The sequence below is a fragment of the Salvelinus alpinus genome, chromosome 15, assembly GCF_045679555.1.
Source record: "Salvelinus alpinus chromosome 15, SLU_Salpinus.1, whole genome shotgun sequence".
Taxonomy (NCBI): domain Eukaryota; kingdom Metazoa; phylum Chordata; class Actinopteri; order Salmoniformes; family Salmonidae; genus Salvelinus; species Salvelinus alpinus.
The window spans coordinates 12,787,846-12,813,225 of NC_092100.1; the positions used below are offsets into that span (position 1 = coordinate 12,787,846).

At 44.4% G+C, this 25,380-nt stretch overlaps 2 protein-coding genes across 2 annotated transcripts; one reads left to right on the forward strand and one right to left on the reverse strand.

Annotated features, from left to right (window-relative positions):
* Window positions 1-2,204: 2,204 nt before the first annotated feature.
* LOC139539501 (transmembrane gamma-carboxyglutamic acid protein 1-like) lies at window positions 2,205-8,630 on the reverse strand. The gene is made up of 4 exons (XM_071342518.1): window positions 8,544-8,630; window positions 7,738-7,783; window positions 4,019-4,182; window positions 2,205-3,392 (listed from the first exon to the last, which is right to left on the reverse strand). The coding sequence occupies exons 2-4, from the start codon at window positions 7,745-7,747 to the stop codon at window positions 2,973-2,975; spliced, it is 594 nt and encodes a 197-aa protein (XP_071198619.1). The 5' UTR covers window positions 7,748-7,783; window positions 8,544-8,630; the 3' UTR covers window positions 2,205-2,972.
* A 4,356-nt stretch (window positions 8,631-12,986) lies between these two features.
* tmem47 (transmembrane protein 47) lies at window positions 12,987-25,257 on the forward strand. The gene is made up of 3 exons (XM_071342527.1): window positions 12,987-13,383; window positions 22,243-22,383; window positions 22,539-25,257. Exons 1-3 carry the CDS (start codon window positions 13,158-13,160, stop codon window positions 22,715-22,717), a joined length of 546 nt encoding a protein of 181 aa, XP_071198628.1. The 5' UTR covers window positions 12,987-13,157; the 3' UTR covers window positions 22,718-25,257.
* The last annotated feature ends 123 nt before the right edge of the window (window positions 25,258-25,380 follow it).

A 25,380-nucleotide genomic window follows, 5' to 3' on the forward strand; every position in this document is an offset into this window, starting at 1 on the left:
AAAAGGTAACAGTACAATAATAGGTCATGTCCACAAACTCATATCTTCTACCACCTATATGTACACTTAAAAGATCTCAAATGATTGGAGAGATGTAAGCAAAATAGCAACTATTCCACCTAGCCTATCAGAGGGAAAGGTGGAACTATCAACATATTGCTTTAGCACAGGGCTGGGCAACTGACGGCCTCCCTTTTGAAGGTGTAATAGGAACTGTCAGGGTATCAACTTACTACTGTTGAGAGTTAGAATAGAATACACAAAGTGAAATTTCCAAATGTGGTTTTGCATCAGCAGTTTCTCTTATGTCAAGTCAATGACAGTCACTCAATTAGCTCATGTCAGCTAAACATTTGTAGATAGCTGGCCACTAAAACAAGCAATCTAAACTTTTTATTATGGTAAAATTATAAACCGGGGGCCCCTATTGATTTTGTTAATCTCAATCAGATATTAAAAACTGCAAAAAAAAATCTCTCCACCCTATGGCAAAATGTGCAGAATTGCAGGAAATGTGCTGTTAAACAGCAATTTTTCCTCTACCCCATGGCAAAATGAGTAGAATTGCATGAAATGAAGTAAACTTATCTGCTGTCAAGGGGGGGGGGGGGTATGGATGTGGGTATGCAGTCCCTCATGAGTTTTTTTGTAGCCCCCACCACTATCAAAGTTGCCCATCCCTGCTTTAACCATCAAATCCTCTGATCTCCACAAGTGTTTAGGGAAGGGTTCTCCAACCCTGTTCCTGGAGAGCTACCGTCCTGTAGGTTCTCTCTCCAACCCTAATCTAGCACACCTGATTCTAATAATTAGCTGGTTGATGAGCTGAACCAGGTTAGTTACAACTGGGGTTGGAGCGAAACTGTACAAGAGGGTAGCTCTCCAGGAACAGGATTGGAGAGCCCTGGTTTAAGGGGTAGGGGCCATTTCTGGACAGGGCCATAAACCCAACCAAAATGGCTACCTCAACCAGAACATCCCAATCACAGGTCATATAGCATAGGGACAAGTGCTGCGGTTCCACATGTCAACAAAATACATCAGTCCTCTCATACATCTGCGGCGTACAGATTACACAGGCCCCGTGCACACTCAAGTCCTACAACTGATGTATAACGCATTTGGCACAATGGTTGTGATGCAACGCAAAAAATCTCTACAAAAATAATTACACAAACGTTGTTGAGACACAGCACAATTACTGTGTAAACATTATTGTGCAGACAAAGGCCGTACTTCAATCCGTAGAGCGCTGTCGACAATACGCCTTCTAAAGACAATGTTCCCACCGTTTGCTGAGATCACATTAACAGTAAACGTTACAATGTCGGAACAATCGGGAATTACTGTTAAAATGTCAACGCACTTTGACGCGGATAAGATTGAACCCCGGGTCAAACTCTACATTGTCTCAAGAAATAAGTCTTTTCAGGGCCATTGTCATATTACTTATAATAATGAATATTACGCAGATATTTAGTGTTTAGGATGTCTGCATTTAGTCCCCCGGCTGCATAATTAGCATGTAAAATATACAGTTGACCAATAGCTGATGACATTATTGGTGAGTAGTGCTGAATAGAACCAAACCAACTATGCCCTAGTATTCATTATCAAACGGCTCAGTTTGAGCCTCAACACAAAGTGCCTTCAGTCACACACCTCATGTTATTCACACCATTATTATCAATGTAGTCAGTGCTGTTATCCGCAGTAAAAGAAAAATGCGCTCTCACACAAACACACTGTGTGTAGTGACATTTAATACTGTATGTAGCCCAAAGAGAGAAAATGGGTAATTGTCTGTAGCTTCCTGTCCCAGGTTCCCTCGCAGGTCACGCTGCGCTCCATGCCAGCACAGCTCCCATAATGTCACACGGAGACTCTATGCCCTATTTAGTGCACTAATACCCATATGGACTCTAGTCAAAAGTAGTACACTAATACCCATATGGACTCTAGTCAAAAGTAGTACACTAATACCCATATGGACTCTAGTCAAAAGTAGTACACTAATACCCATATGGACTAGTCAAAATTAGTGCGCTACATAGGGAATAGGGTACCATTTGGGATGCAGGCATAGGGAATGGGGTCTGAGAGTATTGACTGTCCCTGACTAATTCATATGACGCTGGGATTGATCCATCCAAGTCTACATGTACAAAGCCACTACTGGCTAACCAAAATGTATGGCAAAAACGTTTTATTTTATTTTTTTACAATTCACTCCCCGAACATTCAAACAACTAATAGATATATCTATCTATCTCCTTTTTTAGAAGTATGGAAATCTGAACCGTTTTCTTTTTTTAACTTTACACCCCACAATGCACCATACATCAAGCCCCAAACCTCCAGGGTAGTCATAACATCACTGTTGTATGGCAGTATGGTTAAATAACTGTACATTTGGGTATAGCAAAATCAAACATTTGGTATAATCTTCACCATCACTCCACCCCTATCCGATGGTCAGTGCAAGCATTAACGTTATTGCATCCAACACCTCTGTGTTAGTGTAGTAACATAACAGTTAGAGGGAGGTGAGCAGGAGGGTGAGACGGAGGGTGAGACCGGGCAGGAGGATCTAAGCTCATGTGTCAAACTTATTCCACTGAGGTTTTCCCTCCTCCCTTCCACTGAGGTGTTCCCTCCTCCCTTCCACTGAGGTGTTCCCTCCTCCCTTCCACTGAGGTGTTCCCTCCTCCCTTCCACTGAGGTGTTCCCTCCTCCCTTCCACTGAGGTGTTCCCTCCTCCCTTCCACTGAGGTTTTCCCTCCTCCCTTGTACCTGATTGATGAATTAAGGTCATTGATTAGTTAGTAACTTCCCTCACCTGGTTGTCTAGGTCTGAATTGAGAAGAAAAAACAAATACCAGCAGACAGACGGCCCTCCATGGAATGAGTTTGACACCCCTGATCTAGCTGGATGGGGGCCGGTTGAGACAGGGTATGGGGGGGGGGTCACTTCACTTCCCATGGCCAATGATGTCCTCATACTGAGGCGGAGGCTCTGTCTCTATGTGCACATCTGTGTGGCCGACCGCCTCCTCGTAAGACGGGGGCGGGTCTCCTCTGCCTCCCCTCGCCGACGTGACCTCCGAGCCCGGGTCGGCGGGGCTGCTGTTGACGCTGAGCTCTGAGTGGTCGTGGAGGTCCCGCCCCCACTGGTCCATGGAGACCAACGATAGGGTGGGGTCCCGGTGGGAGTGGCCCAGGGCGGGGTTGGGTTCCGAGCGCTTGCGGGAGTGGCAGCGCCACACAGTGATGGCCACGCCGGAGATCAGGAGCACCAGGAGCAAGGGGAGGATCAGGTAGAGGGAGTGGACTCTGCCCTCCAACTGCTGCCCGCCACTGCTCTCCCGCACATACTCCTCCCAGAACCGTTGCTGCAGCCAATCAGAGAGATACACCGTCAGAAGTATCCGCTTAGAATAAACTCAGGGGGCATTGAGTTATATGTTGAAGAATATAACAAAGAAATGAACGTGAACGTAACAAATAATCAAGATTTCACTGTAATATGGAATGTTATAGAAATGCCATTTCCATCTGCAACGTTCTGAATGTCAAGCTCCAGAAAACACACACACACACAGCTGTCCGTATGTGCGTGATGCACTATATCCCTCTGCGTGACTGACTGACTTCCCACCCCTGACAATAGTTCTTGTAATGATCCTCTCCCTACTGAGCAGCTCTCTCTCTTTCTCAGGGAGTCAGCTGCTCTTCTTGCTGACCATCATCCCTTCCTGAAAAACAGGAACATTCCACTGGCCAGCACACTGGAGTAGGACTGTGTTTTTGTTAGAGTGAGAATGTGCGTGTCTCTCAATAAGGGAGCGAGAGCAAAACAAAGAGCATTGTGTGTGTTGCATACGGGTTGGGGTCAATTCCATTTCCATTTAGAAAGTCAACAAGGTAGTCAAACATTCAAATTGTCCTTAATGCTTATCATTTACTTCCTGACTGAAATGGAATTGACCCCAACTCTGGTTGCGTACGTCTCACTCACAGTTTTCTCATCGTTCTCAAAGGCCTCCCTGGCTTCCTCGTAGGTGCAGATCTCCTCTCTGCACTCTCTCTGGATGTTGCCCTGGCGGATCTCCTCTAGCAGGTAGCCGTTGTCCCTGCGCAGACGCCTCAGCACTGTGTTGGCCAGGTCCGACGGCAAGAACACTGTCAGAGAGAGAGAGAGAAAACGAAAGAGAGAAAATGAGAGAGAGATGAAGGGAGAGAAAGAGAAGGGAGAAAAAGAAAGGAAGACCAGCGAGGCAGCGAGAGAGAGATGGAGAGAGAGAGGGATGGAGGTAGAGAGAAGCAGGAATAGAAAGGGAGAGAGTGGGAGGGAGAGAGGGAGGGATAGAGAGAGAGGGGGGATAGAGAGAGAGGGATAGCGAAAGAGAGAGAAGGAGGGATAGAGAGAAAGCAAGAGAGACAGAGGAAGGGATAGAGAGAGGGATGGAGGTGGAGAGAAGCAGGAATAGAAAGGGAGAGAGCGAGAGAGGGAGGGGTAGAGAGAGAGTGGGAGGGAGCGAGGGAGGGATAGAGAGAGAGGGGGGGTAGAGAGGGAGGGATAGAGAGAGAGGGGGGGTAGAGAGAGAGGGATAGCGAGAGAGCAAGAGAGAGAGGGAGGGATAGAGAGAGCAAGAGAGAGGGAGGGATAGAGAGAGAGCAAGAGAGAGAGAGGAAGGGATAGAAAGAGGGGGAGGGATAGAGAGAGAGAGAGGGAGGGAGAGAGAGCAAGGGAGGGATAGAGAGAGGGATCGCGGGAGAGCAAGAGAGAGAGGGAGGATAGAGAGAGAGGCAGGGAGAGAGAGAGAGGGATAGCGAGAGAGCAAGAGGGAGAGGGAGGGATAGAGAGAGCAAGAGAGACAGAGGAAGGGAGAGAGAGGGAGGGAGGGAGGGATAGAGAGAGAGGGGGAGGGATCGCGACGGGGGCAAGAGAGGGAGGATAGAGAGAGAGAGAGGGATGGAGGTGGAGAAAAGCAGGAATAGAAAGGGAGAGAGCGAGAGAGGGAGGAGGGATAGAGAGAAAGTGGGAGGGAGAGGGGGGGTAGAGAGAGAGAGGGATAGCGAGAGAGCAAGAGAGAGAGGGAGGGATAGAGAGAGAGCAAGAGAGAGAGGGAGGGATAGAGAGAGGGAGGGATAGCGAGAGAGCAAGAGAAGGAGGGAGGGATAGAGAGAGAGCAAGAGAGAGAGAAAGGGATAGAGAGAGGGGGAGGGATAGAGAGAGAGGGATAGCGAGAGAGCAAGAGAGAGAGGGAGGGATAGAGAGAGAGGGATCGCGGGAGAGCAAGAGAGAGGGATAGAGGTATAGAGAGAGGAAGGGATAGAGAGAGGAAGGGATAGGGAGAGAGAGAGAGAGGGAGGGAGGGATAGAAAGAGAGAGAGATATAGAGAGAGAGAGGGAGATAGAGAGAGAGAGAGGCAGAGAGGGGGGAGGATAGAGAGAGGGAGGGAGGGATTGCAAGAGGCAGGGAGAGCAAGAGGCAGAGAGAGCAAGAGGCAGAGAGAGGGAGGGATCGCGAGAGGCATGGATTTAAAATACACTGCTCAAAAAAATAAAGGGAACACTTAAACAACACAATGTAACTCCAAGTCAATCACACTTCTGTGAAATCAAACTGTCCACTTAGGAAGCAACACTGATTGACAATAAATTTCACATGCTGTTGTGCAAATGGAATAGACAACAGGTGGAAATTATAGGCAATTAGCAAGACACCCCCAATAAAGGAGTGGTTCTGCAGGTGGTGACCACAGACCACTTCTCAGTTCCTATGCTTCCTGGCTGATGTTTTGGTCACTTTTGAATGCTGGCGGTGCTTTCACTCTAGTGGTAGCATGAGACGGAGTCTACAACCCACACAAGTGGCTCAGGTAGTGCAGCTCATCCAGGATGGCACATCAATGCGAGCTGTGGCAAGAAGGTTTGCTGTGTCTGTCAGCGTAGTGTCCAGAGCATGGAGGCGCTACCAGGAGACAGGTCAGTACATCAGGAGACGTGGAGGAGGCCGTAGGAGGGCAACAACCCAGCAGCAGGACCGCTACCTCCGCCTTTGTGCAAGTAGGAGCAGGAGGAGCACTGCCAGAGCCCTGCAAAATGACCTCCAGCAGGCCACAAATGTGCATGTGTCTGCTCAAACGGACAGAAACAGACTCCATGAGGGTGGTATGAGGGCCCGACGTCCACAGGTGGGGGTTGTGCTTACAGCCCAACACCGTGCAGGACGTTTGGCATTTGCCAGAGAACACCAAGATTGGCAAATTCGCCACTGGCGCCCTGTGCTCTTCACAGATGAAAGCAGGTTCACACTGAGCACATGTGACAGACGTGACAGAGTCTGGAGACGCCGTGGAGAACGTTCTGCTGCCTGCAACATCCTCCAGCATGACCGGTTTGGCGGTGGGTCAGTCATGGTGTGGGGTGGCATTTCTTTGGGGGGCCGCACAGCCCTCCATGTCCTCGCCAGAGGTAGCTTGACTGCCATTAGGTACCGAGATGAGATCCTCAGACCCCTTGTGAGACCATATGCTGGTGCGGTTGGCCCTGGGTTCCTCCTAATGCAAGACAATGCTAGACCTCATGTGGCTGGAGTGTGTCAGCAGTTCCTGCAAGAGGAAGGCATTGATGCTATGGACTGGCCCGCCCGTTCCCCAGACCTGAATCCAATTGAGCACATCTGGGACATCATGTCTCGCTCCATCCACCAACGCCACGTTGCACCACAGACTGTCCAGGAATTGGCGGATGCTTTAGTCCCGGGTCTGGGAGGAGATCCCTCAGGAGACCATCCGCCACCTCATCAGGAGCATGCCCAGGCGTTGTAGGGAGGTCATACAGGCACGTGGAGGCCACACACACTACTGAGCCTCATTTTGACTTGTTTTAAGGACATTACATCAAAGTTGGATCAGCCTGTAGTGTGGTTTTCCACTTTAATTTTGAGTGTGACTCCAAATCCAGACCTCCATGGGTTGATAAATTTTATTTCCATTGATAATTTTTGTGTGATTTTGTTGTCAGCACATTCAACTATGTAAAGAAAAAAGTATTTAATAAGAATATTTCATTCATTCAGATCTAGGATGTGTTATTTTAGTGTTCCCTTTATTTTTTTGAGCAGTGTATATATATATCCTTTAATTAACTAGGCAAGTCAGTTAAGAACAAATTCTTATTTACAATGACGGCCTCCACCGGCCAAACCCGGACGACGCTGGGCCAATTGTGCGCCGCCCTATGGGACTCCCAATCACAGCCCGTTGTGATACAGTCTGGATTCGAACCAGGGTGTCTGTAGTGACGCCTCTAGTACTGAGATACAGTGTCTTAGAACACTGTGCCACTCGGGATAGAGAGAGGCAAAGAGAAAGAGGCAGAGGTTGATACAAAGAAAGTAGAAAAAGAGGGAAATGCCTACTAACTACATTTCTGTATAAAACAAAAGCTTCTTTGATTAGAAGGGCCAACCATGGCCAGCATAAGGGAAACTAGCTCTTGGAATCAAGACAGGCGGACAGAGCAGCCCTCTGTTTAGCTGATCTGGGATCAGAGGCTGTGGACAGGAACCATATTGTGTTTAAACGCCCCAGGAATGCCTGATTAGACTCACTTAAGGGAGAGTCGGCTAACATTTGTATTTTCCTGGGTAAACCATGTTATGGAGTTTAAACAAGACCCTTCCCTGCAGGTAGATTAGTAGGCCTAGGGGATAGCCTACAACTTACCACTCCCCATGATTCCTTCTGGTCTGTTTGGGATGGGTGACAGTGTCTGTTGATAGAAAAACATTCACCAAAAAAACAGTTACCAACTTTAATGAGCAGAAACGGGTCAACAGCTGAGTCATACAACAGGTGATTCAGATATTTACAGAATTCTACATATTAAAAACTACAAAGTAGGCCATCATTTCCACTGGGTGTTAGGCCACTTTTCCCATAGAGCGTCAATGTTCACTATTATTCCCGTTGAAGTCCTGCCCTGACAACCGCCCAACGGAAATGGCCGTCACAAGCAGTGTGCTGTGAATTTCAGACATCCGTGGCTAAAAACCGAATGACCCAAAGCTAACCAGGGTGACAGGAATGTTATTGCCATGACCGAAATAGCCTAAAAGACCAACACAAATGTAATAAACACAGCGCCGTACGCGCCAGCTCTGACGGTCTCTTGGAAAGCGGCACAGGATGTGAATTGTTCAACCGTTATTATAGAACAATTAAAACATAAGTTATATTGACTGCTATATCAAATACATTATGTAATATTTGGCGATATTATTATTATTATTATAGCTGCCTATGTGTGTCATGGACAACATCTGAGATTGACGCTTGTCTTGCTAACGGTTAGCTTGCTGACAAGCGGATGATTTGTATCAAACAATTTCCTGTCTGATTTACTACATTGTAACAAGCGACTCCTATCATTCCAATGAGGAAATATTTCCGCGAGCCGCTTCAAGAACACACGAAATATTCAAGGCATTTATTTGTCAAATGAAAATGGTAAAGAATTTAACTTTATTTACCTATTTTCCTTTACGAATGCGCTCTATACTCCAGTATCGCCTCGACGCCCAAAATATTTATACGCACGCGCAAAAGCCCGTTCAAAAGCTATTTTTTCTTTTTCCAGTTTAAAGGGACAATCAACAGAAATTTTTGCCACCAAGACCTCGCATCATACCAAGTGACTGACATCAAATCCCTTCTATGTGCTATTTCTACACAATCATTATTAGTTTTACATTATGAATTGCTATACAACTGGGAGTGAGTGTGCAGCAAGAATGAAATAATTCGTAAATTACTCTCAGTGCACAATTAGGCCTACTGGAGCTTTGTAGACCACCTTGTTGCTATGCACCAGGAAATGTTGCATGTCAAACTTGATTTACGGGGTTCCCATGGTCTTGCGGGCATTGACTCCTGAGTCAATAGCAGTCAGTGCATGGAGTTTGGGCTTTAGGTTCCAATCTAATTACTGCAGTCTGTACTAGCCTACCATATTCTAGGCACTAAGCATTTTAGAAACAAAATGTGTGCTGCACTGTGCACTGAAATGATATATCAACTAAATGATCTCTTGAATAACATTCTAAAAAGATAGCACTGTACGGTAGAGTTTAATTGTTGGTCTCAGTAGCATCAGACTATCAAGGCAGGTAGCATTGTGGTTAGAGTGTTGGGCCAGCAACCGAAAGGTTGCCAGATCGAATCCCCAAGCTGACAAGGTAGAAATCTGAACAAGGCAGTTAACCCACTGTTCCTAGGCCGTAATTGTAAATAAAAATGTGTTCTTAACTGACTTGCCTAGTAAAATAAAACAGGGGAATAGCAAGGTACTGAGTGGATCATCACACACGAACCCCTTAATCCTAAAAAAGCCTTTTTCCTTGTGGGGACCAGTCTACACTTTTTCTTGTTTTACTATCCCTGTGAGGACTTCTGTTCCCAACAAGGACAGTAAAACCAAACACACACACAGGCATTGATTCAAGCAAGAACAAACACATGATTGTTTGTTGTTGAAATGACAGTAATTCAACCATATTTTCCCCAGTGGGATGCATGATACATACCATATCTAACCACATGGAGCATCTCCCATCTGTACGTCTGGTGAAATTCTAATGCCTTGGGGTATTGTTTTAAGGTAAACAAAAGGTTCCAACCAAAACAACAGTGGTGGAAGGTCGACCCGACGACAAGATGGATTTTGTCTCTCTATATTTTGGTCATTGCCAGATAATAGGTTTTCAACCACACTATCAAAGATGAAGCAGAAGTGTGTAAATTTGAGTGTTTTGATGTGATTGTTTAAACAAATTTTTAAAAAATCAAAAAAAATCATAGATCCAATGTCATGGTGAATTTTTATGTTGAATTCCTGTTGAATATGTGTTAGTTGACAACTCAACCATATGTAAATAAAAAATACACGTTGAACTAACGTCTGTGCCCCAGACCTAGCGCCAGGATAAAGTGACTAAGGGGGCAGTTGAAATTGGCGAGGGGGAAACATTTTGGGGAGGGTTCTTGCATCTGAATTTTATTGAGTTTTCCTTATATCAGGCTATACCACAATAAACATAAAGTTCAAATGCAGAGACTCTGAGATCATTGAGTGCTTTTGAGATCTGTAGCCTATCTCTTATGCGCTGTAGCAGCACAATGGACAGCACCCTACAGTTGGGCCGTTTTGGTCATACAGGCTACATTTACATTTACATTTAAGCTACAAGATAGATAGGGCAATTCACCTATTACAAACAGCCTATGTGAATGTAGCTGTACACACAGCTGTCTTACCAAAATAATGCAAAATAATACAAACTAAATGCTGAAAGTAGTAGCCTAGTTATTCATGCACGCAAACAAAAATACTGAATGACAGTTTGGCTTAGAACAAACCAGTGGTACCAAGTAGTAGGCCGAGTAAACAAAATATCCGGTCGATAAAGGCATGACACAATCTATATTTAGGCTAGTTACAGTAACAGTAAACCAACACAGTAAACAAAAGGCAAATGGAGATCCAAATAACCTCAACAAAGTCTACAGACTACAGTCTACTACAGTGAGATGCAGTCTACAGCCTACAGCCTACTACAGTGAGATGCAGCCTACAGCCTACTACAGTGAGATGCAGTCTACAGCCTACAACAGTGAGATGCAGCCTACAGCCTACTGCAGTGAGATGCAGTCTACAGCCTACAGCCTACAACAGTGAAATGTAGCCTACAGCCTACTACAGTGAGATGCAGCCTACAGCCTACTACAGTGAGATGCAGCCTACAGCCTACAGCCTACAACAGTGAGATGTAGCCTACAGCCTACTACAGTGAGATGTAGCCTACAGCCTACTACAGTGAGATGCAGCCTACAGCCTACTACAGTGAGATGTAGCCTACAGCCTACTACAGTGAGATGTAGCCTACAGCCTACTACAGTGAGATGCAGCCATGCACAGCCGTCTTTCTAAATAAATAGGCCTATACAGGGCAGCTTCAAACATGGGAAATCATGTCGCTCATGAGTTCAGCTACTCGTTGTGATACAATACACGTCTGTGAATCAAATTCGACCCACGTAATCAATTTTAAGCAATGCCAGCCTAGCCTAAACACTTTCCCAATATTTAGAGACTCAAAAAACAATAGGTTACCAAGACAACCATAATAGACTGTAGCCTATCTATCTCTATGATAAAACTTACCAATATGTAGCTATACCCAGGGGTGTCATTTGGGCTCTTGCATTGGAATTATATTGAATTCTGTTTATATCACGCTATACCACAATAAACATAAAGGTTTTGAACAAAAATGGACAGGTTCAATGGCACGAAATCTCGCTGCGCTCTATCAGCACCATAGACGGCACCCTACATAATAAAGCAAGATTTTGACAGAAACCAACCAGCTAGATTGTTTCAATCTTACCTTTTCAAAAGAGTTGCAGCTTCCTTGATGCTCTTTGGAACTTCCTGAATAATCGATCATTCCTCTCCCCACGAAACCTTCTTCTAAGATCCCCCTCAAATGCCAGTTGAGCTTTTCTCGGGTGTAGCATGCTTCTTCTGTGTTGACTGAACACGCATGTAGCTGTGGACACCCCAAGTCAGTCCATGTTTCAGTGCAGTAAGCATGGTCGGCATAGCGTAGAGAGGCCCAGAGAATCGTTGTAGGATATCAAGTGGGGTCCATTTGTCCTCATTGGAGACAGAGTGGGTGATTTCAGTCTGCAAAAACTCAGCTTCCACCGAATCTGTTTTGCTTAGATTCAGCAGTGGTTTCACTTTTTTCACATCTAGAAAGTCATGGCTCTCTAGGTCAAGGGCACACAGGGCCTCCACCAGTTGGCCGTTGCATTCGATGAATCGTTCTGACATTTCACCAATGACAGCATCCAACATGCTGAATCAATCAATCAACAACAGCAGGTCGGGGACAAGTTAGCAGGTCCGATGAACAGGTCAGGGTTCCATAGCCGCAGGCAGAACAGTTGAAACTGGAGCAGCAGCACGACCAGGTGGACTGGGGACAGCCAGGAGTCATCAGGCCAGGTAGTCCTGAGGCATGTTCCTAGGGCTGTGCCCCATGGTGGCTGTAAACTTAAAGCCGGGGTCCGTCACCGCCTTCAGCAGCCATGTAGTCTCCAGTCTTACTTCTGTGTTGCAGGAACATACTTTTTCCCCCCGCTTTTTATGGAAACCCAAAGGAGTCACACCTAACCGACCAGTGGCTTTACATAGCCCCCCTAAACACACCTCGGCGTGCCGTGTCCGTTGTGCTGACACAGCACAGTGGAGATACAGATTTGTTTTGTGCCAACCTGTCACGCTATTTTTATATAGAGGCATAACACTAAGATGGAAGGGGATAACGTTTTAATTGAGGGGGCTAAGCCGCTTGTGCCCAGTGTGATGAGTAATTCAGTTTACAAGCTTAGGAAAAGCCTATTCATTTTTAGTTTATTTACTTGTCACAAAATATACAATTTCACAGTGTCTAATCAAACTCCAGTCCATGATCACATTTGACTGTAATTTGGAATTGACCCTCAACACATCACCTATGGGTCTAAACATGATGGGAGTGAAATGAACGATGAATCATATGAAATAATTGCACTTGTCAGAAAACCCCTATGTTGATTGAATAATTGCGCTTGAAATCAAATGTGCAACTTTGGAATAAATTGCCTTTTAAAGTAATAATCAAATGTGTGTGGGAGTGGGACAGCCTCCCCCCCCCCCCCTAAAAATCAATAATAGCTAATTACTGGATACTTCCTTGTGGAAATAAGAATTGGTTAGGTTCAATTATAAAAATGCGATTTCATATCCCCTGTTTCCCTCTGAGAGGGGGGGTAATAGGCCAACCTCTGGAAAGAGACTGACGGAAATCCAGTGGGCGTCCTAGGCACTAGGACCCTGCAGGTGCCTCTCTGTGATATTTCAGCAATGTTCAGTGCGGTCTGACGACTCGCATCAGCAGTAGTGATACGGTCGCTGCAGCAGCGTCCCTGACGCGCTGCCCACCCTCCACTCACAGCAGGGGAGAATTACGAAATTCTTGGTTTGAGACCCAACCGCCAGCCCACGGTCCTCGGAGAAAGATACTTTTGTTTACCATCCCATGGCTTCATCCGTGAGTGGAACGGAGGAGGTGCGCGTGTCGGCGTTGACACCGCTGAAGTTGGTGGGCTTGGTGTGCGTCTTCCTTGCGCTCTGCCTGGATGTCGGGGCGGTGTTGAGCCCCGCGTGGGTAACGGCGTATAACCAGTACTACCTGTCTCTGTGGGAGTCCTGCTGGAAGCCTGTCAACTCGGACACATGGCAGTGCAACACAACGCTCGAGACTGGTGAGAGAGACCTGCCTCGTGTTCACTAATGTCAATAGACCTATTACTATTATTACTGTTCAAAATGCCCATATGCATCTATACTGTGTTTATGTTGAGGTACAAATTGATAGGGTTCTATTTTGGGGACATTTTGAGGGATTATTTTTGTTTCAATGCCCATGATGATATGCTATGCATCCATTGGGGAATATATGAATTCAGAGATGAAAGGGGCGCCTGCTGCTGAGTCTACTGGTGCATCAGTACAATCACTGTTTATTTTTTCTCTGCTCAATAATAATTTATGTTGCAGCTAAAAGGTAAAGGAAAAAGCATAATTTTTCCCATCCAGTCTCTGTTATCAAATGTATGATGCACGCTCAAAAATTGGCTTTTTAAAGTTTTAAATAGTTTATTTCAAACTTAAAGGACTTGTTATAATTAATTATGGGCATATAAAATAGCCTTTACTTGCCCTCTTTTCTATTCGCGCAACCCACCACTAAATGATGTGGGAATTTTGTCCAGCTGGGGTTTATTGGGCTTTTGTTGCCGACAAAATGAGCCTTTGTTGGGGTTCCTCTGCCGGCCAAGGAGCAAGGGCAACTTTGAGAAGCGAACTCCCCAGAGATCCAAATGCTGAGAGATTAGTAACCAGGGAAACAAGTGGCACATTCTAGAAACGCTGTTTTCCCCACTGAAAAGGGGACTTATTTTTCATCCAGCATGGAAGTTTTTGTGGAAAGAAACTGTATTTTGATTACTCAACCAGGTGTTCAATGTGTCTTTTTATCTAGTTTGTTGGCTGCAGATAGTGTGTTGTGCAGTCAATGAATAAGTGTTTTTGTTTGTCTGAATACACTGTTTTGTTTATGTGATGAGTATCCTAACTGAGGGGTCATTTTGTCACCGCTCCTCTCTCCTGTCACTCTGAGACAAAGTGCAGCTTGATTCCTTATAAAGACATGGAGTCTCTGTGTCACTAGCAGCCAGCATACCACAGTAACTGCACACAGCAAACTGCCCATTTCCTCAGTTTGGCCTTGCACTAGACTTAGGGATCAATTTGACTCACAGTAATCAGTCAGTCTCTCACCCCAATATGTAAGTTTCCTCAGTGTCATGCCCAGGGCATTAAACAAATGTTGTTTGTATTGTATTTACCCTGTTGGTGCACTTAATAACACGTTCTGCTGAGTTGTTGTGTATAGATGTGTATTCATATCCTACAAGCAGGTTGGTACACTCAGTAAGGAGTTCTGCAGGGTTGACGTGCATGCATTGATGTGCATACAGATGATCTGTAAATGAGTAACATTTGGATATTACGCTCAATCACACACATTCTCTATCTCTCTCTCACACACACACAGGTGTAGACAGTCTCAGGAGTGTGGCGCGTCTGTGTGAGACATTTTGCGCTGATGCCAAACCAGTGAGAGAGGAGAAACGAATGTGGAGTGAGTGTGTGCACTTAGCAGACACTACTCATCACTATTAGCGCTGATCTCAGTTCAGTCAGAGGTGAAGAAACTCTCCATAGTCTCCAGGTTCTGATCTGACAAAGTTAATCCCTCTTATTGTCTCAGGCTGAGAGTAGCCCTGAAGGCCAATCCAGATTTTTTTAATAGAGATGACAGCCCCTGAAATACACATAGCGAGATGTAATTAATGATCAGATTGGATCTTGCTAATCTCCATTTCCATCTGTCATCATACAGAACCTAATCTGTATCCCAAATGGCACCCTATTCCCTATATATTGCACTGTTTTCGACCAGAGCTCAGAAGTAGCCCACTACATAAGGAATAGGGTGTAATTTGGGACGCAGTCCTATATTAAAAGTTAGCCCTTCCTGTCCTTCTAGCACTGAGACCCCTGGCTGTATTTTTCTCACGCAGTATGTGTCTGTTCTAAATCTCTGAGCTTCTACAATGAGTTTCTGTATCCTGCTGTTACACAACTGATTGAGACTGATAACCACTGCAGTGGTTCCTGCAATTTCAGCCTTAGTCAAAAACTTCTATAGGATTCCAATAGAAAAATCCTATCAGATTTTGGAACCAGTCCTATAGGATACATTTTGGAACGAATCCTATAGGACTGGTTCCAAATTCTGATAGGATTCCAATACGAGAATCCAATAGAAAAACCGTATCGGACCCTATAAAATCAAATCCCAGAGGAGTCCAATAGGGCTGGTTCCAAAATTTGATATGATTGAATCACTCCCATATTGTGGTGGTGTGTTGAAGAGGTTGAGAACCTCCGGGAATTATCACTGGCAAAGAGATGGAGATTGTGCTCCGGAGAGACACGGGAGACTGTTCCTCAGTTTACTGGTCTTTAATCTTGATTGTAGTTTAACATAAATGTTCAGTTTTCTGTGCCATATTTAGCTCTGATATTGTCCAATAAATCTACTGTGATCGGTCCAGAGAGGTTCCGATCTATGCGTAGCGAGGGGTGGTGTAAACAGAGGAAGAGTCGGCTTTTTAAATTACAAAAATCGAAATTATATATTTAATGTTTACAGAATGGCACTCGGCCGGTTCAAGAAAGGGGAAACAAAATCCAAGCCCGGTTCAGAGTACTTCACTTAGAAACCCAAAAATATTTTCGATAATCATTAAATTATATTTTGTGGCTAAACTTGGTTTTGGATCGCGGATAGAGGTATCACTCAAGGAAGTTCTTCCTCTTTTAAGCCGTCCTTTGTCTCTCAATGTCCTCTTCTGTATTTTTATCCTTTCTTCGTTCTCGATTTCTCCCTCTCCCCCTCCATTGTTCTCCTCGTGCGTAATTGCCTCCGTCCCTTCACCTGCGCCGGTAATAAGGGGCGTGTTGGAGGAATCCTGTAACGTTGGCGGCGATTCCTGGAGTGGGAATCTCTTCTAACCAGTGATATAGAAATGATCGGATTCAGTGAGGCCTTTGAATAGTCTTAGTTTAAACAATGTAAACACACCAACAGTTTGCCCTCACTCTATTGATTTCGATATGATGAGTGATTTAACAAAATAGTGTTGCTTTCGGCGTTGGCGACCCACTTGAAACAAAATGCAACAATCCACAATGTAGCTGTCTTTATAAAAGTTGTCCTGTAACCAGTGATATACAGTAAATATTCCCAGATTCCGTATGTTTTTTTTTTTTTTAGTAAGGTTAGTTTGAACGCGGGCGTGCAACGGTTCTGTTCATTTCAATGTGATATCAAAATGAGTGCTTGTCAAATAAGTGTTGCGTTCTCTTTCCGTTTTGGCCACACCCCCAAATCAAAACGCGTCACTTCAAAGTGTAGCTGCTCGTCTCCTGCAGGTGTTTCCAGGTTCCATGTGTTTTTGAGTTGTTAGTTTCAACAGCGCATGCAATTCGATTTCCCTTCTAATCAATATGAGTGATTTAATTGGCACTTGTCAAAACATGGTGCATATGCAGTTTATAAGGTGCTCAAAATAATAATAATTCAAGTAATATGAATACTATTGTGGCATAAAAAATAAACTTTATTTAACCAGGTAGGCAAGTTGAGAACAAGTTCTCATTTGCAACTGCGACCTGGCAATGTATGTGTAGGTAGTAGCCTACATTTTATGTTTAGGTTTTCAAAACTGTTTATTGATGATTGATTTGGACACGTCAAAACGGTCTTTTGACATTGGGATATTTATCAAAAGTTATTGTAACGGGAAGCAGCAACAGCATAATTTTCAACTTATGTTTTAGGAATTTAAATGGAACTTTCAACATTCATTTCCTGTAATATTTAATTAGGTAACGACTGCTGAATGAGTCCAACAAAGTGATGTGATTGATTTATTTAGATCTACCAGAAATCATGAAAACGGGGTTGGCTTGCCTAATTATAAAGGCACATATATTTAGCAATAACAAACAAGATAAACATTCCTCATTTACTATAAAAATACAGTGACTCAAATAACACACTAAGCTAGAGTTGAGCTGACAGCCGTTTTGCGCAGTTTCACTATGATTTTAGTCATCAATCTAGCAAGAGGGCAATATTTTATTAATGTAGTGTTTCCCCCCTAGAAAGCTATGACCTTTGGCTTTTACCTGGACTTGTTTATTTATATCTGAGAAAAATAAACACTTTTCAAACCATATGGTCTAGTACACAATCCAAGTGTAATAAAACGTATACAAATATGATAAAAATATAAATGTATATATTCAATTCAATTATATTCAATAATGGAGCCGTTTCATACTTTATAATATGTCCATATATAGTTCTACCCAAAATATTTACTTATTTACTTACAACAAAATATCATTTATTGGGTTAAATAAAGGGAAACAAAACATTCTAATAGGATTTTGATTGGGGTTACAAAATCATACAAGATTTAGCAAAAACCTATAGGATGCAATCTGATTACTTTTGATTTACAATAAGAAAAAAAAGTAGTAAAATAGGATTCTGATACAAGTGACACAAAATCCTATAGGATTGCGAGAATCCTATAGGGTCCAATTGCTCCCGAGTGGTGCAGTGGTCTAAGACACTGCATCTCAGTGCAAGAGGTGTACCTGGTTCGAATCCAGGCAGCATCACATCCGGCCGTGATTGGGCGTCCCATAGGAAGGCACACAATTGGCCCAGCGTTGTCTGGGTTTGACCGGGGTAGGCCGTCCTTGTAAATAAGAATTTGTTCTTAAACTGACTTGCCTAGTTAAATAAAGGTTACATATATATATTTTTTTAAAGTCATCCAATAGTAATCTGATAGAGGTGCCACAAAATCCTACAGGATTGTGAGAATGCAATAGGATTGTATTGGAAAAAATCACTAATCCTATAGGATATTTTTGACTAGGGAGTTGCGGTCTGATAGGTAGAAAATGACCAAGATTACTGTCGATGACAATATTTCTAATTATACTGAACAAAACATGTAAAGTGTTTGTCCCATGTTTCATGAGCTGAAATAAAAGAGCCCAGCCATTTTTCATATGTACAAAAAGCTTATTTCTCTCAAATGTGTTTACATCCCTGTTAATGAGCATTTCTCCTTTGCCAAGATAATCCATCTACCTGACAGGTGTGGCACATCAAGAAGCTGATTAAACAGCATGATCATATCTCGGGTGCCCCTTGTGCTGGGGACAATAAAAGACCACTCTAAAATGTCCAGTCTTGTCACACAACCCAATGCCACAGATTTGTCAAGTTGAGGGAGCGTGCAATTGGCATGCCGACTACAGGAATGTCCACCAGAGCTGTTGCCAGATAATTGAATGTTCATTTCTCTATCATAAACCGCTTCCAATGTCGTTTTAGAGAATTTGGCAGTACGTCCAACCGGCCTCACAACCGCAGACCATGTGTAACCACGCTAGCCCAGGACCGCCACATCCGGCTTCTTCACCTGCGGGATCGTCTGAGACCAGCCAACCGGACAGCTGATGAAACTTCTGCACAGACTGTCAAAAACCATCTCAGGGAATCTCATCTGTGTGCTCGTCGTCCTCACCAGTGTCTTGACCTGGCTGCAGTTCGTTGTAACTGACTTCAGTGGGCAAATTCTCACCTTTGATGGCCACTCACACGCTGGAGAAGTGTGCTCTTCGCGGATAAATTTCAGCTTCAACTGTACCGGGCAGATGGCTTGTATGGCGTCGCTTGGGCGAACGGTTTGCTGATGTTAACGTTGTGAACAGAGTGCCCCATGGTGGGGTTATGGTATGGGCAGGCATAAGCTACGGACAATGAACACAATTGCATTTTATTGATGGCAATTTGAATGCACAGAGATATCGTGACGAGATCCTGAGGCCCATTGTCACGCCATTCATCCGCCGCCATCACTTCATGTTTCAGCATGATAATGCACAGCCCCATTTCGCAAGGATCTGTACACAATTCCTGGAAGCTGAAAATGTCCCAGTTCTTCCATGACCTGTATACTCACCAGACATAACACCCATTGAGCATGTTTGGGATGCTCATGATCGACATGTACAACAGCGTGTTCCAGTTCCTGACAATATCCAGCAACTTCGCACAGCCATTGAAGAGGAGTGGGACAACATTCCACAGGTCACAATCAACAGCCTGATCAACTCTATGTGAAGTAGATGTGTCGCGCTGCATGAAGCAAATGGTGGTCCCACCAGATACTGACTGGTTTTCTGATCCACACCCCTACCTTTTTTTTTTAAGGTATCTGTGACCAACAGATGCATATCTGTATTCCCACTCATGTGAAATCCATAGATTAGGGCCTAATGGATTTTATTTCAATTTGCTAATTTCTTCATATGAACTGTAACTCAGTAAAATCTTTGAAATTGTTCCATGTTGCGTTTTTATATTGTTGTTCAGTGTAGCGACAAACAGGATTTAGTGAAGCTCCCATGGTCGGAGAGGCAGCCAATGAGGTCGCTGGAAATGAGAGTCTTCCTGTGATGACAGGACCATTTTTTGTAGAAGCAATATTTGGTCAATGAAGGGAATGTTTGTTTATGTTCGAGCAGCTCGGCCTGTGGAATGATGTTTCCCCCCGACAAGAGTGGGAACTGTAGTTTAAGCAGCTTACACACTGTCACTTTCCCTCATTGTCGAATGGTTTGATCATTCCCGTCTGCCTTGCCATAGAGGAAATGGTTTGCCATTAAGTTTTAAGCCACTTAGCTGTGATTGTAATGAATATTATACATCTTCTATTGGCCTTTTTAATTGATATGTCCAACTATTCAAGCTATTTCTAACACGCATGCATCCACGTACCCACACACACACACACGCACCTTTTCTAATTGAAAAACAATCTATTTTCTCTGATGGTATTTACTTTGCCATTATGCCTTTTAAGTTAATCAACCTCATAACATCCCTTGTCTGTTTACATATACCATACCCCCACCAAGCCCACAGATTGTTGATGAACAAGTCTAGACTGTTGCTCCTAACAATAAAACATCTATAACACTCAGTGGACATGAATGGAAGCCAGTACACCTCCCAGTTAATTAAGAGTGTCTAGCAGCTAGCTATAATAGACCACATTTACATGTAGTCAATTAGCAGATGCTCTTAACCAGAGAGACTTACAGCAGCAATTAGAGTAAGGTGCATTGCTCAAGGGCACATCAACAGATTGTTTTTAAATTACCTAGTCAGCTCAGGGACTTGAACCAGCAACTTTTCAGTTACTGACCCAATGCTCTTATCCACTAGGCTGCCTGCCGCCTCTAAGACTAAGCTTGTAAACATTCTATGGTGGAGGGTAAAGTTGCCCCACTAATGGTTAAGGTTAGGATTGGGCAAGGGGAAGCTGATCTGGGTCTGGGTAGCCATTTGATTAGATGTTCAGGAGTCGTATGGCTTGGTGGTAGAAGCTGTTTAGAAGCCTCTTGGACCTAGACTTGGCTTCGGTACTGCTTGTCGTGCGGCAGCAGAAAGAACAATCTATGACTAGGGTGGCTGGAGTCTTTGACAATGTTTAGGACCTTCCTCTGACACCGCCTGGTATAGAGGTCCTGGATGGCAGGAAGCTTGGCCCCAGGTATGTACTGGGCCGTACGCACTACCCTCTGTAGTGCCTTGCGGTCGGAGGCTGAGCAGTTGCCATACGAGATGGTGATGCAACCAGTCAGGATGCTCTCGATGGTGCAGCTGTAGAACCTTTTGAGGTTCTGAGGACCCATGCCAAATCTTTTCAGTCTCCTGAGGGGGAATAGGTTTTGTCGTGCCCTCTTCACATCTTGGTGTGTTTGGACTATGTTAGTTTGTTGGTCATGTGGATGTTAAGGAACTTGAAGCTCATTCCATACACAAAGTGGTTGGATATAGAAATCCAATAGTTTCTCCCCTCTGTCTCCCAGCCCCCTGTGTGTCTCTAGCCCCCCTCTCCTATCCTTGTTAGCATTCCAGCGAGGACAGAGTGCTATTCTAGTCTCTACTTTAGATGAGTGATTTGGAGTACTTCTTGAAACTGCTGCTGACTTTGCATCGAGCAGGCAGGAGGGACACCTATTATCCAGTCACCCAGAGAATATCGGTCTACTTCTGCACTGAGACAGAGAGGGACACCTATTATCCAGTCACCCAGAGAATATCGGTCTACTTCTGCACTGAGACAGAGAGGGACACCTATTATCCAGTCACCAAGAGAATAACGGTCTACTTCTGCACTGAGACAGAGAGAGAGGGACACCTATTATCCAGTCACCCAGAGAATATCGGTCTACTTCTGCACAGAGACAGAGAGAGAGGGACACCTATTATCCAGTCACCCAGAGAATAACGGTCTACTTCTGCACTGGGATTCATTAAGGGGCCTAGCAGTGAGAGAGAGCAAGAGATACAGTTTGTGTGTGTTAGTTTTCATCCATTTTTTGCTGTGTTGGGTACAAATGTGATTTTAGTGCAGGTTTAACATTCTTGGACCATACGCCACGCTGTTGACATGGATCACTAGGCTAATAACCCCCATGAAAAGATTTTCCTGGCAAACCTCTGTCAGATCCTCAGAATACTCTTCCCATGAGGAATAGGAAGCCTTCTGTTACCAGATGGTGTGGGTGGAATGTCAGACTTTCATGTCGATGGCTGTGTCATTTTTCACTGCGGCTGTGTACTTGGGCATGTCTGTGAGACTTCGCATTGCAATGTTACAAGCCATCTCTTTCGCTCTCTTGCGCTCTCGCTCTCTCGCGCTCGCTCTCTCGCGCTCGCTCTCTCTTTCTAGTCAATAAAATAGGGAGGTGCTTGAGTGCGTTCAGACTTATTTTGACCAATTTCTCTCTTTCAAATAGAGGTGCTACAGTGTGTTCAGTACAGATACATAACTGAGCAGGGTTTTCTACGCTCTCTCTCTGTGCCCCCCCTTTCTGTCTCTCCCTCTCAGACTGGCAGATTGCCACGTTGGCCCTGTTGCTGGGTGGTGCTGCCCTCATCCTGTTCTCCTTCCTGGTGGCCCTGGTGTCAGTGTGTGTCGGCTCCAGGAGCCGCTGCTACAGACCTGTCGCTGTCTTGCTGTCCGCTGCAGGTACAGTATGGCATGAATACATGCACACACATCTTCAAACAGACACACACACACACACACACAGTACATACATACTCTACACAGCATACACCCACAGTTTGTTATAACTAGAGAATCTTCATTTTTCTCTGATCTTGTCATTTACTCTGTAACAGTGGTGCTTCAGGTCTGCAGTCTGGTCCTCTACACCATTAAGTTCATTGAGACGGTTAGCTTGAGGATAAACCACGAGTTTAACTGGGGCTATGGCCTGGCCTGGGGGGCCACCATCTTCTCCTTCGGAGGGGCCATTCTCTATTGCCTCAACCCCAAGAACTATGAAGACTACTACTAAACCCTGCAAGAGGAGAAGAGAGCCCTCTACACAACTTCCCCCCCCCCCCCCCCCCAAACTCACTGTGATAGCAGGCTATGCTCTGAACTTAGTCTATTCATTTTCTCTACCAGTTATATAAAACATTCACAGAAAAAATGTTGGAGAATAAACAACAGTAGTGTCTATAGGCTCCATTCAGACCATCATACAATTGTACTGTACCAGATGGTTGGCTCACAGGCTGAAAGGGACACTCTTACTCACATTATGATGTTGTGTTCTCCAAGGGAATCTCTGCCTGTGTTGTGACTGATGTCTGCTATAGGCTAAGTGGTTAGGCTGAAGAGCCAATCAGACAGTTCAATGGAATCCTAATGTCCAATCAGATACATCAGTGAAACCATGTCAGGTCCCCTTTTATGATAGGAACTTCAGCAGGATTTGGCAGGCACAATGCTTTGTTATTAATGACCAATCAAAGGGACCGGTGAGAGTGATGGACATAGACCAATCAGAGAGCAGAAGGATAGTCCAGGTGGACAGATTGATCTTGAGGAGGAAAGAAGTAGAATATGAGACTCATCTAAGGAAAGGAATCAAGGATGCATACCTTCACCCCCACTAACATACTGAACAAAAATACAAACACAACATGCAACAATTTCAAGGATTTTACTGAGTTACAGTTCATATAAGGAAATACGTAAACTTTAATTAATTAATTAGGCCCTAATCTATGGATTTCATATGACGGCAGGGGAGCAGCCATGCGTGGGCTGGGAGGGCATAGGCCCACCCACTTGGGAGGCAGGCCCACCCACTGTGGAGCCAGGCCCAGCCAATCTGAATGAGTTTTTCTCCACAAAAGGGCTTTATTACAGACAGAAATACTCCTCAGTTTCATCAGCTGTCCAGGTGGCTGGTCTCAGATGATCTTGCAGGTGAAGAAGCCGGATGTGGAGGTCCTGGGCTGGCGTGGTTACATATGGTCTGCGATTTGGACGTACTGCCAAATTCTCAAAAATTATGTTGGAGGAGGCTTATGGTAGAGGAATTAACATTAAATTATCTGGCAACAGCTCTAGTAGACATTCCTCCAGTCCGCAAGCCAATGACACGCTCCCTCAAAACTTGAGAGATCTGTGTGTATTGTGTGACAAAATTGCACATTTTAGAGTTGCCTTTAAAGTCCCCAGCACAAGGTGCACCTGTGTAATGATCATGCAGTTTAATCAGCTTCAGATATGCCACAGCTGTCAGGTGTATCTTGGAAAAGGAGAAATGCTCACTAACAGGGATGTAAACATTTGTGCAGAAAATTGGAGAGATAAGCTTTTTGTGTGTATGAAAAACTTCTGGGATCTTTTATTTCAGCTCATGAAACATGGGACCAACAGTTTACATGTTGCGTTTATATTTTTGTTCAGTATATTTGTGATTATCTTTGTCTTTATTTAATCTGTGGTAATCTAAAAGAGGACTGGATGGGTTCAGGCAGGCAACATAGAAAACCACTAGTTAAACTCTTTCACATATCCTGCCCCTCTAGATCAATTCATATGAAGGGGAGGTGACAAGGAGAGGAAGCCACTATAGACTATTGGTACACGCCCCAATGCCACAAACAAGAGATGGTATAATTGGTTAGGCCAGAGGTCACAACACATTCCAGGCAAAGTATTACTGGTTAAACATTAGCTCAGGCTACACACAACCATTAGACATAATCTAAGACTGTGAGGCCTAGCCCCAGCTGTGCCGCGTTCAGATAACAGCAGATGATATGTAACTATGTACAGTAGTTTGAGTTGGTTTTGTGTGTTAAATGCTTTAATATAGTGTCGTAGATAAGGTGTGAAGAAGGCAATTGACCAGTGTTGTAGTGTGTGGGGCCTGAAGTGATATGATCAAACAGCCAGTGGAGGCTGCTGAGGGGAGGACACCTCATAATGGCTGGAACGGAGCGGCGTCAAACCATGCGTTTGACGTATTTGATACCACTCCGCTCCTGCCGTTACCCCAACCCCGTCCTCCATAATTAAGGTGCCACCAACCACGTGTGCACTCACATACTTCCCATGTGATGCCTCTTGGTCCACGCTAGAAATCTCCCAAATGGCACCCTATTCCCTATATAGTTCACTACTGACAAGGGGCCCTGGTCAAAAGTAGTGCACTATGTGGGGAATAGGGTGCCATTTGGGACACAGCACTCAGTACAAAGACCTCTTAATACTGCACTATTATAGAAAATGTTTTGAATATACTCTCATCCATAACTTAAAATGAAAGTTAGTCTTTACATTAAAAACAATACATGTAAATGAAGAGAGTAGGAACGCTTGAGGTAGAAATGTGGGAGTGTAAAGGAGTAACGAGGTGTGTGCTGAGTGACTACATCTGCATTGCCTGCTGTTTGGGGTTTCAGGCTGGGTTTCTGTACAGCACTTTGTGACATCAGCTGAAGTAAGAAGGGCTTTATAAATAAAGTTGATTGCTGATGTGTGTCTGATGCCTACTGCTTTATTTACTAATACAATAAAACTGGTCATGAAAAAGACTTGCGTGTTTAATTTGCATTAGGGGACAACCCAGTCAAAGCAAGCAGTAGCTCATTAAAAGGCCCAGTGCAGTCTAAATCTAGATTCTGTGTTTTACATACATTTCCACACAAGGTTGGA